Below are 17,108 nucleotides of genomic sequence, written 5' to 3'. Positions count from 1 at the left end.
GAACGTTTCCATACCCGCTATACCCGTCGGGGATAGATTCTTGCCTATTTAGATGCCCACGGGTAAAGATATGATCCTATCCCCATCCCTTAATGGATCGAATACCCATCAGATATCGGGTATCGGGGCCCATCGCCGTCCTGTTTGGTTGGCGTTGCTGGTTCATAAAAAAAATACTGTTATCTAATTTATGTGAAAGAAAAATACTATTCCAACTAAAAATTAACAATCATTTACGACGAGGCACGGCCGAACGGAACGGGGCACAGCCGAACGGAACGGACTCTTTAGCCTTAGCTCGCCGCACCCAATCCCACGGACCACGACCCAACGCGGCCTCACCCACGCGCTTGTGAGCAGCGCAGGTCGTTTTCCCCAGTCCTCTCCACACAGCTTCCACTTCGGTCGAGGCCACCTCCTTCCCCCTTCGTCAGACCCCAGCCCGGCAGGCAGCCATGGGCAACCGTGCGTCGCGCTACAACCGCCCCGCCGCCGAGCAGCAGCCGGCCTCGTCGACCCTGCCCAAGCCTCAGACCCAGCCGCCGCCGCCGCCGCCGCCGACGCAGACGCAGCAGCAGTACCAGCAGGCCCCACCGCCGCCGCAGCAGTCGCAGCAGAAGCCGAAGCCGGCGGCGGTCGCGGGGGCGGGGGCGAGGGCGGTGGGGCGCGTGCTGGGGCGGCCCATGGAGGATGTGCGCGCGATCTACACCTTCGGCCGCGAGCTCGGGCGGGGCCAGTTCGGGGTCACCTACCTCGTCACGCACCGGGAGACCGGGCAGCGCTTCGCCTGCAAGTCCATCGCGACGCGGAAGCTCGTCCACCGCGATGACATCGAGGACGTGCGCCGGGAGGTGCAGATCATGCACCACCTGACGGGCCACCGCAACATCGTCGAGCTCCGGGGAGCCTACGAGGACAGGCACTCGGTCAACCTCGTCATGGAGCTCTGCGAGGGCGGGGAGCTCTTCGACCGAATCATTGCCAAGGGCCACTACACCGAGCGCGCCGCCGCTGCGCTCTGCCGCGAGATCGTCGCCGTCGTCCACAGCTGCCACTCCATGGGGGTCTTCCACCGGGATCTCAAGCCCGAGAACTTCCTGTTCCTCAATAACAAGGAGGACTCCCCGCTCAAGGCCACGGACTTCGGCCTCTCCGTCTTCTTCAAGCACGGTGAGTGCTTGATTTGACTGCATCCCTTCTTCCATATGGATCTTACCATATTCTTTTAAGATGTTTGACTAGACGTGGATGTGGATTTGACTTGACCCGGTTGCCGGGCTTGACGGTTTCAGAGTTCAGACCCAGCATTGCTAAAATGAGTGTCTATATATGGAAATGGCATTATTCACCATCCTTGTTGCGTGTTCTGTATATGTTAGTATATATATGAGGGATCCAGCTTAACTCCAAAGTATTTGACTCTAAACTTGTTCCAAAGGTGACATTGTAGATTTGCATGGTTTACTCTTTAGGCATTGCGTTGTTTTCACCATCGGTCCTTAATTGAAGGAAGCATAACAGATCAAACTTGTGTCAAATGCTTGCATTACACAAAATGGGAAATTACACCCTGATTTTGTTGGATAAAATTGGGATTATTCACTTTGTAAAATGTTGGTTTCGTGGAGGATTTGTTGTGGGGCTTAGATGTTTAGTCTTTTCTCTATATATTATCCTTTTTGTTTTGAACCTTAACAAGTGAAATGGTTTGTTTATTTGCATATTGACATGAGCAAACTGAATGAGAATCCATAATGGATGATGCAGGGGAGATGTTTAAGGATCTTGTGGGAAGTGCGTATTATGTTGCTCCTGAGGTACTGAAACGGCACTATGGGGCAGAGGCTGACATATGGAGTGCTGGGGTTATTCTTTACATCCTTCTGTCTGGTGTTCCTCCTTTTTGGGCAGGTAATGTTTTTTAAACATATCATTTCAGTCTTCTTTTCCCTTCTGTCACTCGTACGCAATTGATTGTTTCCTTCACTTCATCGTTTACTTTCACCAGAGAATGAGGATGGCATATTTGATGCCGTCTTGCGTGGTCACATTGACTTCTCTTCTGATCCTTGGCCTTCAATATCTAATGGTGCAAAGGATTTGGTTAAGAAGATGCTGCGACAAGACCCAAAAGAACGCCTGACTGCTGCTGAAATTTTGAGTAAGACAACTGCTCTTCTCTTGCTTTGTATGTCTAGTTGTGGAATCATGTTTCATGTAGTCATTTAGTAGCAAATGGGAGCAATCATGCCTCCTAATTTCTTCCAAATTTTGTGCCTTTTGATATTCCCTCCGGTTCAAAATATGCTGTTTTAAGATTCCTGCTGGTCTAAGTTCTTTTAACTTTGACCATTAATATATAAAGGTTTAAGATAGATGTCATTAGATTTACCATGAAAGCACCTTCAAAGTATTTATTAAATCATCTAAATGTAGACCAAAGTTTCATAGAAATACTATTTAATCATCTTTATTTGAATTTTCATATTTCATAGAAATTGTAGACCAAAGTTTCACCTAAATGACATGTAGTTTGTATCAGAGAGTACAAGAGTGCTAAGTGGTGATAATAGTTATAATATTCCAGAGAAACTGCTGATTTCTCTCTCTTTATATCAAATACCTGTTTGTTTTCTCTCTTTCTAAAAAAGGGACCTATCTGCTTTCCACATGAACTGAGACACTGACTATTCATTCGCAAGTGTTGTTTATCAGTCTAATATTGTGAGCATACAGACCACCCATGGATTAGAGAGGATGGAGAGGCTCCAGATAAGCCACTTGACATTACTGTCATCGGTAGAATGAAACAGTTCAGGGCAATGAACAAGCTCAAGAAAGTTGCATTGAAGGTGATTGTCTGATTGACTTTGACTCCACAGATTTATCCTTGCTAAATACTTGATTTTAAGGAGCAGATAGTTCTAACATCTTCATTAATTTTAACCAGGTTGTGGCTGAGAACTTATCAGATGAAGAGATTATGGGCCTAAAAGAAATGTTCAGATCCCTAGATACAGATAACAGTGGGACAATTACTCTTGAAGAGCTAAGATCTGGTTTACCAAAACTTGGTACTAAAATTTCTGAATCAGAAATCAAACAGTTGATGGAGGCGGTATGTTCATCCTCCATATCCATATGCTTCGTCGTTTTTCTGTTGATGCGAAATTTCCTTACAGTAATTCTTTTTTTCTCTTAACTATTACTATCCCAATTACCAAATCACATCTCCCACTTGGAGAACTGAAAGCAACTGTCATGGACTGCATTGGACATATGACTCCACATTGTTTTCCTGTTTTCAAATAAAAACTTCTTTTTACAGTTTGTGGTGTTTTCTAATGAATGAATAACACAACATCACAATTATTTGAAAGGAAACATGGGGAGTAACGAACATGTGAAACTGCTATGGATGTATCAAACATCTGGACATTGTTGATGGAACTATTGTAGTAGTTCAGTACTGTTATGGCAAGTGGAGCCGGACCAGGGGCCCACGCGGTACTGTAGCGCGTGGACAGTACTGGATTAGATTAGATTAGATTGGTTTGGTTTGTTAGGAAAGGAATAAGATAGATTGATTCGGTTAGGATATTACTTAGGGGTCAAGTAAGTTGTCTCTATAAAAGAGAGAATCCGGTATTGATTGTAATCAAGCAAGAAGAAATCCTAAGGTAGTCCCCGAGAAACGGCGGCTATCCTGGGTTTCTCTGCTAATCCATCTATCCGTAGCCATTCCATATCATTTGGTATCAGAGACCATCCCTGGTGCATCGACTTCCATGTCCGGCACCATTCTTGATCCTATGGCCATGGACGCAAAGCTCGATCGCATCTTGGGCCAACTCACCACCATCAACAACCGTCTCAATTCCCACGACTCTCGTCTAGCGCGCGTGGAGACCGGCAAGACCAACGACGGCAAGGGCGCCGGCGGGAACGACGACCACAGTGGCGATGACGATGTGGAGGACGACGCGCACGACATCGAGTGCAACAACGCCTAGGCCTCGTTTCGCGACCGGGACCGCTTCGCTCGTGGCGCATTCGAGCGCGACTTCTCCAGCCGCGGCTACGACGATCGTGGCGGCCGCGGCCACGATGATCGCGGTGGGCGGGGTTACGACAACCGCGGCGAGCGCTGCTACGAAGACCGCGGCGGCCGCGGCTACACTGACCGCGGTGGGCGCGGCTACACCGACCGCGGCTTCGACGACTACGACGCCCGCGACTTCAGCCGGGGCGCCCGCGACTACGGATGAGCAGGCCGCGACCGTGACCAGGATCGCGACTACGACCGCGGTGGAGGCCGTTTCCTCGATCGACGTCGCGAGCCGCACAGGCCACCCAAAATTCCGTTTCCCACCTTCAATGGGGAGTCGGATCCATTGACCTGGCTCAATAAATGCGACAATTTCTTCCGCGGCCATCGTGTTCCAGAAGATGAGAAGGTGTGGATGGCATCCCTGCACCTCGACGGTACCGCGGCGGAGTGGTACTACCAGATGGAGCGCGACTTCGGCATGGTTCCGTGGCCGTGTTTCGTGGACTTCGTCAACCTCCGCTTCGGGCCGCCGATCCGCACCAACTCGATCGCGGAGATCAAGGCCTTGATCCGCACAGGCACCGTGGAGGACTATTCGCGGCGCTTCCTGGCCCTGCTCGCGCGCTGCGACGACCTCTCCACGCGGACGGTGATTGACCTCTACACGGGAGGTTTGGGTCAGCCACTGTCCCACGACGTCGAGATGCAGCACCCCGCCAATCTTTAGAAAGCCATGAGCCTCGCGCGGGCGTTCGAGCAGCGCCAAGCGGAGGCCTCTGCTGTCAACAGTTCGGCGGCGCCTGATACGGCGTTGCCGCCGTGGAGTACGCAGGGGAGAACGGAGAAGGAGCTGAGACTGGGAATTAGAACGGAGAGGGTAGCGAGGCGCGGTGGAGTTATCGCCGGCGGCAGCGGCAGAACCGCACGCAGCCACCGTCGAAGTGGAACCCCACCCGCTCGGGAGGTTCTATTCTTCTTCGATAACTGATTACATCCTTTCTAAGCCACCTTTATAGTTCAGGTGCTTTCCTAACAAACCAAGGCTGAGATCCTAAAAATCCTCCTAACTTATTGACTTCTAAAAACAACTAGAGGCGTCTTAGCCACTGCTGGAAGCGGCACGCCTGGCCCTGCGCCGGTACTGCCGGCCTACGAAAGAGTCCACAACATAAGTCCCGAGGCATCGCCATCCATGGCCGGCCTCGTCATCGATCCTGCGGCCATCAATGCCAAGCTTGACTATATCCTTGCGCAACTCTCCACCATTAACAAGCGGTTGAATTCGCATGACGAGCGCATTGCGCGCTTGGAGAAATTCCAGGAAGAGAAGAAAGTGCGGGCAGCAGCGACACCCACCGCCGCCACGGTCGCCTTCAGCCGCCCCCGCCTTCCTGTGCAGGCCTTGGAGGGCGACATGGCCATCGACGCTGCCAGCCATGCCAGCGCGAACGCCAACCTGGTAGCCGCTTCGGTGGGCGCCAACGCTGTTCAACGCTATGTGCCGCCGCACTGGAGGGACAGGGCCAGGACGTCGTCGCCATCTCCGACCCCGACGACCCATACCCTGATCCATATCAGCGTGGTGACGGCGTACGACAACAACGACGCAGCACTGCTAGCGCCGTCCCTGCAGCCCAAGGCCGTCGGCGTCGACTACGTGGACAAGAGCAAGGTGCTGACCCCCGCCGCCGACGTCCTGCATCTCCTTCGTCTGCGGCTGCCGCGACCTTGGCGAGGCGCTCCACAAGGTCCGCAAGGGCGCCGCCATGATCCGGACCAAGGGGAAGGCCGGCATGGGCAACGTCGTCGAGGCGGTGCACCACGTCCGCTCCGTCATGGGCAACATCCGCGCGCTACGCGACATGGACGACGACGAGGTTTTCGCGTATGCGCATTGCTGTGCCCTACAACCTCATCATGCAGAACCCCTAGCAATGGCCACAGCTCGAGGACAAGCTGTCTTGGAGGGGTGGAGTAGTGTTATGGCAAGTGGAGCCGGACCAGGGGCCCACGCGGTACTGTAGCGCGTGGACAGTACCGGATTAGATTAGATTAGATTGGTTTGGTTTGTTAGGAAATGAATAAGATAGATTGATTCGGTTAGGATATTACTTAGGGGTCAAGTAAGTTGTCTCTATAAAAGAGAGAATCCGGTATTGATTGTAATCAAGCAAGAAGAAATCCTAAGGTAGTCCCCGAGAAACGGCGGCTATCCTGGGTTTCTCTGCTAATCCATCTATCCGTAGCCATTCCATATCAAGTACATACCATTCTGTTTCTTTATTTGTGTTTTTAATTCCATGAACAGGCTGATGTTGATGGAAATGGTACCATTGATTATGCGGAGTTTATATCAGCCACAATGCACTTGAATAGATTGGAGAAGGAAGACCACATACTCAAAGCTTTTGAATATTTTGATAAGGACCACAGCGGGTAACTTCATTTTAACTTTGGTTGGACTTGTTCTGCAAATCTTGACTGTTCCCATTTGATTTCCTCACTGTTTAAATCTTTCTGTACAGATACATAACAGTAGATGAGTTGGAAGAAGCTCTGAAGAAGTATGAGATGGGGGATGACAAAACAATAAAAGAAATCATTGCTGAAGTAGATACGGACCATGTGAGTATATATTTTACAGAGTTCAAGTAAAAGATTAGCTCTTATAAATATTTAAATCAATCAACTGAAAAAACCCGCCTCACTGACATCAGTTATGTGGCATGTTACTTGTTGACTTCAGCCACTTGACATGTTCCTAGAATATAGAAATTAGAAATGAGTTCTTATAGGAAAAGAAGAACCCAAGATTTGACGTGGTGGGGGCTTGTGTGTTAAAAAATGCTGATTAAAATGTTTTTCCAATCTTATATATTATGGATGCATTCACATAGTAATGAGTTTTTTTTAGAAAAAAAGATGTAGTAATGGGTTCACATTGGATGAATTAAACAATATCAAACTGGTGAACGGAAATTCACGGAGAGACTACCAGTTTGACTTGGATTTGGTGATAAATTAGCAGATGTCCACAATCTCTACAAACCTTCTCAGATAAACCTACATCAGGAATGTCGAAGACCAGTAACCCTTTTGCTTAGCTATAACTCAAAAGTTCAACAGAGGCTGCCTAACTCAATTCATCAGATGCTAACTTTCCCATTTTTTCCCCTGTTGGCAGGATGGAAGAATTAATTACCAGGAGTTTGTTGCCATGATGAGGAATAACAGCCCTGAGATTGTTCCAAATCGGAGGCGCATGTTCTAACTGTCATGTACAATTTCATTGAATACTTTCAAGAACAATCTGCCCGTAGACATAATCCTGGCCCCGTTTTCTTTTTGGAACAGTCGTTAAGAAGACTCCGTAATTTGAGATTCATGTCTCTGCAGCCCGGACCAGTCTGTACCAAAATAGGGTGGTGTTATAGTGACCCGTACTTGATGCTTTGAGCATCATGGACTCATGGGTGGCAATGTTTATTCCCATTGTACTCCTTGGGGTTGTTCTGCTGCTTCGATCTGATGCTTTCCTCACCTTTCATTTTAGGTTGTCCTCTCAGAGTGTTGCCACCTGTGAATTGTTATCATGTGTTGTGGTTCTCATAATCGTTTATATTAGCGCAGGCATTGGAAAATGGTATTCAGCGATCAGATCAGGCAATGTCATATTACTTCTGAATAAATATTAGCAGTAACTTGGTTCTGGATTGGCCTTGGTGAAATGCTGATCCATCCACGTTCTTTTTTGGGTGAAGATGATTAGACGACCACCCAAAGAATCATGTCTAGGCACCTGTTGTATGCTCTAAAAAGGTTTCTTAGGTGTAATTTTGACTTGAGTTTATTTCTTGGAGCATATTTTGACCTTTAGATTCTGCTTATCTTAGATTCTATTGAACTTTTCTCTCTCTCTATCTCTTAACTTCTACTCTCTCTATGTTCCAAATTATAGATAGTTTCTCTCTCTCTCTCTCTCAACTTCTCTATATTTGACCAAATTTATATAAAAAAATTATACATCAGCATCTACACTATCTAATAAACACAATATAAACATATTTTATGGTAGATTTAATGAATCTAATTTGATATGGTAAGTATTTTTCTATAAACTCGGTTAAAGTCAGATAAGTTTGACTTAAAACAAAATTAAAACAAACTAATTTCTACCATTTGAGATGATAACATGCAATTTATTTTGTTATTATAGGACTTTGACCAATAATTACTTTACTTACGATCTACTATGTGATACAAAATCATTTTTTTTTCTCGAATACGCAAAAGATTTGCGCATCGTTGTAATTAAGAAGAAGAGTTTAACCGTACAAACGACGCACTCTAACGAGCGCCCTAGGAGGTCCACCGGTTGACCTTCCTAGTATATTGATTCAAATTTCGATATTGCATAAATGGTACACAAAGCTGCGATCTGTGCGCTCCTACTACACGGGAATCATATATATTTTCAAACAGAGGGAGTACACTGTTGTTTCTTTAAATTTTCCACGGGAGTACACTGTTGTTTCCTTGCATTTTCCACTTTGCACTTGAGGCAACTCCAGCAATACACATACTTTAATCAATTAATTAGATGGACCACCCACCTCGTATTTCTATTTTCTGGCAGGAAAAAAGTGTACTGTACTCCTTTTACATTCCGTATACACTGTGACTAGTGAGATGGCAGATGACACTGAAGTACAAAACTATTATTGTATATATCCATATAAATCATTACATTTAGGTCATCAGTGATGCCATTAAGACTCAGATTGAAAAGGTTTATCTCTAGAGCACTAATATACAAGACCCAAATACCATATACAAACATGTATACAGCTTCCATGTCCTTAACACTTCCACATTGGTTTGGCTGGAGCAAACTACAGGTTTGGCTTGCAGTTGATCAACGAACAGAGACGTTTTTCATCTTTGCTGATCTGTGTTTGACAAAGAAAGCAGCTAACATACTTTTTGTGCGAAGCGGAGCCTTCTGGATTTGACGCCCTCTAGGGTTGTCCAAAGAACTGAATGATAACAAATGCCTGGTCGTGGGCTGATCCTGAAAATGCAGGAAGTTGATTGGTGTAGCTTGGGAGCACATGATTATCCTCTATGATGAACATTTGCGTTATCAAATAAATTGCAAGCTTTAATCTTTAAGCAAATGTTTCTATCATATTTTTTTTACATAACGGAAACTGGTCGATTTTGTATCTTGTTGTAGGTTTACCTTCATTCCTACACTAACAATATCCAAGCTGGTTATGTTGGACTGCACATTCCTGGACAAGGGAGACGCAGATGATTCCTTGCCTGAAACACAAGTAGCTTCGGATTAAGTATCTGCTGTCTACATATAGGCTATGCCAAAATCCACCAAATGAAGACAAACATAAAGTAAACATAAGCAATTAAATACCAAGGCGGAAACCACTTGATGAAGGCTTAGTAGTTTTTGTTTCTCCTTGGCTGCAACGAAGCAGATGACACCAGTGTCACACAGGAAGAAGTATTAGGGGAGCAAATGCCCCATTTAGCAAGACTGAACCAGAGACATGTCTGACTTACGCAGATTCGGATTGATCTGGTCTATTAGTTTTCGAATTTTTCTCGGAAACCAAATGCCACTGAAGGGTCCTTGCTGAAGGGAAAATGCTTTGTTTCAGTGCACCAAGTGCTTAGTACCAAAACTGGAAATGTTTGCACAGAAGGAAGAAGCTGCACCTGAAGAGTAAGGCCTTGGCGTTGAGTCAAAATCAGCATCGGCTTGCATATCAGAAAATGCCTGCATTCTTTTATTTCCCGCATCTAGCTCGGAGAGAAAGTCAAAAGGTTAGCTAGTAGCTACGCGTTTAGCATTTCCTTCACCCCGGAATTGCTTATTTATTGAACAAACCCTTACATGGTACGATGTAATGTTTGTGGTGTCTTCTGGCAGCCCCCGTCATCTGCTGTTGCCTAACGCCTTCTTTATCCGTGTATGTCTGGCAGGTAAGGACTTGCTAAACATTGAACCATCAAAATGTCAGCTTTAACGATATATTGCACGATGACAACAAATTCCAGTGTTATGGCAGCTGTAGTACCTGGTTCAAGCATGCTACTTTCAACTCGAGGGTTGATATTTCTGAAGCCTGCTGTTCGTATAGGTCTGTCAATTTGTAGGCCACTGTGCCAAGATGGTCGACAGCGTTGACCAGGGCCCTGACAGCGTAATCTTTCAAGTTGTCCAGCACCCTTATATCAAGAAGCATGGGAAAATGGATGAGAGAATTATTAAGTGGACGTGTTCCGCTTCAGCTGAGAGAATTATTAAGTGGACGTGTTCCGCTTCAGCACACTCATTACTTTGCAGAAAGTTCTTCAGTTTAGCAGGAGGGCAAGCACCCCGTCTAGCACCACGAAAAAACGGCACATACTTGCAGTTGCAGTGCCCCCGTGTTCTTCTATAGCTATGGAGTCGCTTTTGCAGTGCAGTCAGATACCAGACATCCATTGGCAGCCTGTTCGTTTCGGCTGGATTGGCTTATAAGCCATGACTGAAAGTACTGCTGGCTGGTTTGATGTGAGAGAAAAATACTGTTCGTTGGCTGATAAGCCAAGGCTTACAAGCCGAATACGAGCTGCCGAACAGGCTGTCACACTGCAATTCCATGGAGCATGAGATACTAATAGGTGGACCTCCAAAAGAAACTGAAGTAAACAACCCGAAAACTCCAAATTTTTACTTCTGCAAAACCCTGTCAGCCCATGATAACCTTTTACTTTTTCGTAATGATGATTCCCCAAGTCCTGTAACATATAATCTCCATAATCAACTGATGTACTTTGCATACGCCCAGCTTTACTTCCTAGACAGCCTTTTGAACTAATTCCACTGCACTAGAAACCTTGCTCGCAGACCTGTAACACCAAATGAAAAAAAGAAAAGAAAACACTAGCCGGAACGTTCAAGCGACCAGTGCGGACTAGGAGCAACAGCCAACAGGTAAACATACTTGCCAGGAGCTTGAATTTATTATCGCCAGAAAGAAAAATCATCCATCCATTTGGTTTAGAAAATCGCACGGACGTGGAAATTCCGGGAGAAAAGGACCAGAGTCAAGAGGAATCTCATCTCACATTTGCTTCTGTTCGCTGTGGAGGTAGGACTTCTCGCAGTACTCCGAGGCCGAGTAGAGCTGCGGCCGCAGGTTCTTGAGCTCCTGCAATCACGGGCGGCAATCGTAAGCTAATAAGCGTTAAACAAAGCAAGGATCGAGTCGAGGGCAGTCCAGGCTCCCGGGAGACCCGGATCTTCGCACACCAATTCGATCGAACAAGAGAAAAGAAAAACGAATGAATTAGTGGAAACGAGGATCAGGTCGGATCCGTGCGGGGTGACCTGAAGCGCCTTGACGAAGCTCTTGCTGCGCTCCATGGACGCCTCGTCGACGGTGGTCGGGGCCATCCAGGCGGGCTCAGCGCCAGGCCGCCACGGTTCGTGCTGCATCGCCTCTACCCTCTGCCCTCCCCTTCCCCTGAGCCCTGAGCGACACGCCGCCGCCGGTTCGCTCGGGGCGGGGGCGGGAACAGGACGGATACGGGGTAGCGGAAGGGCCAAGGCACGTGAGGACGAAGCAAGGAACACGCGACGCCTCTCGCGCGGTGCGGCTGCTCTCGCTTTGCTAGCCGGGATTTCCAGGTGTAGCCAGCGAGTGCCGAGTGGTGTACTGGCGTGGCGGCGAAACGGAACGGTGACGTGTCTCTCGGTGCAGGAGTGGGACGGGGAGCGTGGAGGCGGGGCAGGTAGTCGGGTGCGGTGAGGTGGGCGCGGAATCGGATGGCGACGAGGTGGTGGTTGCCGGTAAACTTTATGGTAGAGTAGGAGGTCCCCGTCCAGTCAGTCAGCCACGGGTTTCGCTTATAAGATTTTGGTACGAGAGAAAAATATTATTTGTTAATTGATAAGTTATGGTTTATAAACTAAATAAATATGATCCAGTGAACAGGCTGAAGATCTGATTGGCGGGCGAGTGCCGGACGATGGATTGGGGAATCCAGTCCAGTGGAGTCAGTAGCCTGATCACCGTTTCCAGTCGGTCGATCAGGCTGTCTGCTAGTATACCTGCCTTGGTGGTGGCGCGTACTGGTGGATGGATCTTGATTCTTGCGGCCGGGCCGCGCCGTGTCTCCGTCGCGTGGATGATGTCGTCCGTTCGTTCGTCCGTAGCTTTTGCCGCTTTTGCTCTTTGTTCCCAGCCACAGCCAGTCCTCCTGTCCTCTGCTGTTCATTCTTTATGGTCGGTACGCTAACCTGCTTGGAGTAAGCAACAAACTTTGCAGGTACAAGCGTTTGTTTTATTAGTAATACTAGGTAAATAACCCTAGGTTGTAATGGAAACATATAATATCAAGATAATATATGTATAAATATGTGTTACACTGTTACCTAAAATAGATACTGCAATCGTAATGTTCCAATCAACACATGTTTCACAATACATGTTTTACAGTATATTGTACAATTAATAATCTAATCTCTCAATAGTTCGACCAGGAGAACATACTTTGCATGAACATCAAGCTGCAACTGGTCACCAATAAAAAATGATCCAGAAATTTTTTAAGTCCAAGATGCAGAGCTGAAGCATGCAGGTGGCCCAAGCTGTAGTTAGAAGTACCCTGCATATAAGTTGTTTGTTAATTTTTAAAGTTAAAGTACTATTGATATCCTGAAAAATATGTATCGATGTGTGATGCATTACCTTTTTTATGGAGTTAGAACCTCTTTATATATGATATTCTTTGTGAATATATCATTTGTCGGTTTTTTCTTTCCCTAACCTTTTTCTTTCCCTTTTCCCTTGTTCACGTTCTTCTCAGCAGCTGGCACGGCTAGGATCTTAATGTTCGATTTTGCCGTAGCTCTTGATAGCACCACATACAATTGACCGTGCGAGAACACTGGTTCCGGCAAGTATACCCTAACGTTAGGGATAGTCTAGCCCTGTGCCTTGTTAATGGTCATCGCGAAGCTAAACCGAATAGGGAACTACTTTTGCTTAAATTGGAAAGGGAACATCTCGTCGTCCGACGGACATAATGGTATGCGAGGCATAAAAAACCCGCTTTTCGGCGTGCTGTCCCAACACAAATTTTGTGTCTATGGTATTCTTTTGGAACCCCCGTATGATAAGCCTTGTACCATTACAAAGTCCATTTGTAGGGTCAATGTTCCTAAGCAATATGACCGGACAACCAATCTTCAACTTCAACACATGTCGAGGTAGACCATTGGGTGTCAAAGTGTTAAGGAATTCCTCAGGGTAGTAGCTGTGCGGATCATCCACCGCACAGTCAAAGCTATGGTACACCATCTCATCCCCATAGAAACGACCTATCATCTTCATATTAATCATATCAACCCAATCGTTCCGCGTAGATAAGATCGCTCAAGAGGTGATATGATCTTTGCTTAATATATTCGCATTGAGGTTAGGGAATATGCAGTCAATTAGAGTATCAAGGTCAATATCTTTCCTGCTATGCAGTATGCATATATCATGAGGAAGACGAATTTCATCATCAATAGTCGCCTCCTCAGATCCTCCACCGACACACAACAAATATTCTACAAACCACGGGTCACTCTTTGCTCTCATGTTGCGCACCCATTTTAGATGTCGCATGGAATCCCAAAAGCATGACATCCGCAGCGAGGCACTAACCACCTAAGCCCTTGACCCTCTCCAAACAACGGGACCACGGTCTTCCCTCCGAACGACAGCTTAGGTTGGTCCATTATATCACGGAGACTATTGTCCAGCGCCTCGATAGACTGCCTCTTTGTCATGCTAGCTGAAAGCATCTAGGCCCCTAGTTGAATTTCGATGATTAATGACAATACAAGATTACTATGACTAACGTGTGTTTTGCAGATGCAATTAAGTTAGGTCATGGTAATGGAGATCGATTGGGCAATCAAAGTTGTCATGCCCCTATGATGGAAATCGTTTCGATTTTCAAAGGATGGACGACAAGGTTAAGGATGACTAGTTCTAAGTATCGATTGGAGTTGGAGAGACACTTAGAGTAGTTTAGGACTTTGTTTTTCCTTTGGCCATACTATTAAGGGGGGTATGGACAGGTAGCTTGACCTAGTTGAGTTTAGTGAGTTAGGTGTGGTGCACACTTGTTAAAACTAGCTCTAGGTAGCTCCTACGAATGCCTAAGATCCATTGGAGCAAATTTCATTCACATATGATCGAAAGTTGGAAGTGAATGGAGGGTCAAATGCTGACCGAACGCTGGCTCCGGTGCGACCGGACGCTGGCCGTAGGGTTCGGTCAGTTCATTTGATCAGCAGTCTACGTTCGATGCGACCGGATGCTGGAGAGGTCAAGTGACCGGACGCTGAAAGGCAGCATCCGGTCGACTCCAGTAAGGTTCCAGAGAAGGAAATCTGTGACCGGACGCGTCCGGTCAGTACTGACCGGACCCTGAGGGTTTAGCATCTGGTCGAGTCTAGTAAGGTTCCAGTAAGGGTTTAATGTGACCGGACGCGTCCGGTCAGTGGTGACCGGACCCTGCCAGCGTCCGGTCAACACATGTTCGCGGGTTGAACTGACCGGAGTGTCCGGTCAGTACGACTGGAGCGTCTGGTCACCCCGTAGAAGCTCATAACGGTTCGTTTTTCAGGCTGCCTTATAAATAGAAGCTCCACTCGTGTGTGGAGTCACTTTTGCTCATTCCAACAGCTGAGAAACACGTTTGTGAGTGCCAAGAAGAGCAAGGTCCTAGTGAGGTGATTGAGATTTGAGAATCCAAGAGAGTAGCCTCATTAGTGAATCAAGAGTAGTCAAGTGTGCATCCATCTTCTCATTAGGCTTCGCGTGGTCAAGTGAGAGTTCGTGCTTGTTACTCTTGGTGATCGCCATCATCTAGACAGCTTGGTGGTGATTGGGAGCTTGGTGATCACCCGGCGGAGCTTGTGGGTGACCCAACTCAAGTTGTGAGCGGCTTTGGGTGTTTCGCCGCAACGGAGTGTCGGAGAATAAACCCGTAGAGAGCACTTGATCCTTGTGCGGATCAAGGGGGAGCTACACCCTTGCGCAGGTGCTCCAACGAGGACTAGTGGGGAGTGGCGACTCTCCGATACCTCGGCAAAACATCATCGCGTTCTTCTCTCTCTTTACTTTGAGCATTTACTTTGAGTATTTACTTTGAGCAATTCAATACTTGTCTTTACATTCATAGAATTGCCATGCTAGAGTAAGTTTGGAACATAGGTTGCAAGTCCTTTGTGCGTTAGTTTGATAGAAATACTTTTCTAGGCACAAGGGGTTAATTGGGCTATCCGTAGGATTTGATTATTAAAAGAAAATTTAGAATTAGCTCAATTCACCCCCCTCTTGGGCATCTTGATCCTTTCAATTGATATCAGAGCCTCGTGCTCACGTTTTTAAGCTTAACTGCTTAGAGCAAGATGTCTCACGGGGATGGACCTCCTCCTATCTTTGAGGGAGATGACTTTCCATATTAGAAAATCCGCATGGAGGCGTACTTAGAAGCTCTAGACGTTGGTATTCTTAGAGCCGCCTCTCAAGGCTTCTCAAAACCTCGGGATGCTACTAACCTACAAGGCGATGAGGTTAAGTATGAAAAATGGAATGCAAAGGCTCGAAACACCATCTTTAGAGGCCTTTGCAAAGATGTGTTTAACCGTGTAAGGAACCATAAAGACGCCCATGCACTATGGTCAGACGTTTGTGCGCTCCATGAGGGAACCAAGAGTGAGCATGAGGAACGCTATCATCTTGTGATTAAAAAGCTAAATTCTTTTGAGATGCTTCCCAAAGAAAGTGCTAATGAGATGTATTCTCGTTTAAATGTTCTTGTAGAGGAAGTAAATGGGCTTGGACTTACTCAAATGTCACCATCCGACGTTGTGAGAAAGATCTTGAGTATCCTTCCCATTGACAAATATGGGCACATTGTGACCGTGCTACATCAAGGTGATCTTTCCGCCGCTACACCGACATAAATCTTGGGAAAGATCAATGCTCATGAGATGTACATGCACATCACGCCGCAAGATGGCTCATCCTCTACAAAGAAGAAAGAGAAGGACTTAGCATTCAAAGCTAGCCAAGATAAGGGCAATGTAAGACTTGAGTATGAGAGCTCAAGTGATGAAGAAAGTCTTGCTCTCATGGTGAAGAAGACCATCAAGATGCTAAAGAAGCTAAACAAGAGTGGCATCAAGTTTGACGGCAAGAAGAAGAAGTTCTTCACTAGCTCAAGAAGAAAGCCAATCTCCGAGATGGATTGCTACAATTGTGGCAAACTTGGCCATCTAGCTCATCAATGCACGAAGCCCAAGAAAGACAAGTTCAAGAACAAGAACAAGGGCAAGAAAGATGACTCAAGCAATGAAGATGAAGATGAGAAGAGAAAGAACAAACCATACAAGAAGAGAGATGGCAAAAGAGGGACTTCTACAAGAAGAAAAAGAGTGGAAAGGCCTACATTGTCGGTGATTGGCTCACGGACATTGATTCATCAAGTGGATCATCCGATGATGATAGTGACAATGAGAAGGTGGCCGCCATTGCTATTGATCTTGCATCTTCACCGCCACCATCGCCATCATCCTCTACACACCTATGCCTTATGGCCAAGGGTGAATGCAAGGTAACTAAGAGTGATGATAGTAGTGATGATGAGCAAGCTAGTGATGATGATAGCGATAGCGATGATGATGATTCACCTACATATGATGATCTTGTCAAAATACTAAGAAAATACACTAAGATCATTAGAAAGAGTAGAGCTACAAATGAAAAGCTTGATGCTAAAAATGATTCACTCTTAGCTAAGTGTGATACATTGGAAAAGGCTAATGATGAGCTTAGAGAAACTAATGATGCTATATCATCCAAACTCAAGGAGCTCAAATCTTCCAAGAAAGAGCTTAAAGATAAACATGATAAACTTGAGTGCGTGCACAATGAACTCATCACTAGCCACAACAAGCTAAAAGATGAATACACTACTCTTAAGA

General features: G+C 46.4%; 2 protein-coding genes across 3 annotated transcripts; one reads left to right on the top strand and one right to left on the bottom strand.

The window, feature by feature from the left end:
• The first annotated feature begins 354 nt into the window (after positions 1-354).
• LOC136450155 (calcium-dependent protein kinase 1-like) lies at positions 355-7,692 on the top strand. Its single transcript, XM_066450499.1, has 8 exons — positions 355-1,170; positions 1,768-1,911; positions 2,009-2,161; positions 2,737-2,852; positions 2,951-3,118; positions 6,360-6,487; positions 6,577-6,676; positions 7,236-7,692. The coding sequence occupies exons 1-8, from the start codon at positions 456-458 to the stop codon at positions 7,320-7,322; spliced, it is 1,611 nt and encodes a 536-aa protein (XP_066306596.1). The 5' UTR covers positions 355-455; the 3' UTR covers positions 7,323-7,692.
• Positions 7,693-8,748: 1,056 nt separating this feature from the next.
• Positions 8,749-11,884, bottom strand: LOC136450163 (probable protein ABIL1). 2 transcript variants are annotated; one of them, XM_066450505.1, is made up of 9 exons: positions 11,448-11,867; positions 11,186-11,268; positions 10,150-10,300; positions 9,966-10,065; positions 9,788-9,871; positions 9,632-9,704; positions 9,483-9,532; positions 9,294-9,376; positions 8,749-9,122 (listed from the first exon to the last, which is right to left on the bottom strand). In XM_066450505.1, the coding sequence occupies exons 1-9, from the start codon at positions 11,553-11,555 to the stop codon at positions 8,967-8,969; spliced, it is 888 nt and encodes a 295-aa protein (XP_066306602.1). In that variant the 5' UTR covers positions 11,556-11,867; the 3' UTR covers positions 8,749-8,966. The 2 variants fall into 2 exon arrangements, with proteins under 2 accessions (XP_066306602.1, XP_066306603.1); XM_066450506.1 differs by lacking the exons at positions 9,483-9,532; positions 9,632-9,704 and having other exon boundaries at positions 11,448-11,884.
• Positions 11,885-17,108: the final 5,224 nt, after the last annotated feature.

This window comes from Miscanthus floridulus, chromosome 5 (genome assembly GCF_019320115.1).
Source record: "Miscanthus floridulus cultivar M001 chromosome 5, ASM1932011v1, whole genome shotgun sequence".
Classification (NCBI taxonomy): Eukaryota; Viridiplantae; Streptophyta; class Magnoliopsida; order Poales; family Poaceae; genus Miscanthus; species Miscanthus floridulus.
The sequence above is the reverse complement of the archived record's forward strand: the minus strand, read 5'-3'. Positions and strand labels throughout refer to the sequence as shown.

What these genes read in the sequence shown, in the direction of transcription:
- LOC136450155 (XM_066450499.1), top strand. Translation starts at nt 456, where the DNA reads ATGGGCAACCGTGCGTCGCGCTACAACCGCCCCGCCGCCGAGCAGCAG. An exon ending in TTTGATAAGGACCACAGCGG is followed by an intron (nt 6,488 to 6,576) that starts GTAACTTCATTT and finishes CTTTCTGTACAG; the next exon opens with ATACATAACAGTAGATGAGT. An exon ending in CTGAAGTAGATACGGACCAT is followed by an intron (nt 6,677 to 7,235) that starts GTGAGTATATAT and finishes CCCTGTTGGCAG; the next exon opens with GATGGAAGAATTAATTACCA.
- LOC136450163 (XM_066450505.1), bottom strand. Translation starts at nt 11,555, where the DNA reads ATGCAGCACGAACCGTGGCGGCCTGGCGCTGAGCCCGCCTGGATGGCC. An exon ending in CAAACATTACATCGTACCAT is followed by an intron (nt 9,872 to 9,965) that starts GTAAGGGTTTGT and finishes TCTCCGAGCTAG; the next exon opens with ATGCGGGAAATAAAAGAATG. An exon ending in CCAGATCAATCCGAATCTGC is followed by an intron (nt 9,533 to 9,631) that starts GTAAGTCAGACA and finishes GCTTCGTTGCAG; the next exon opens with CCAAGGAGAAACAAAAACTA.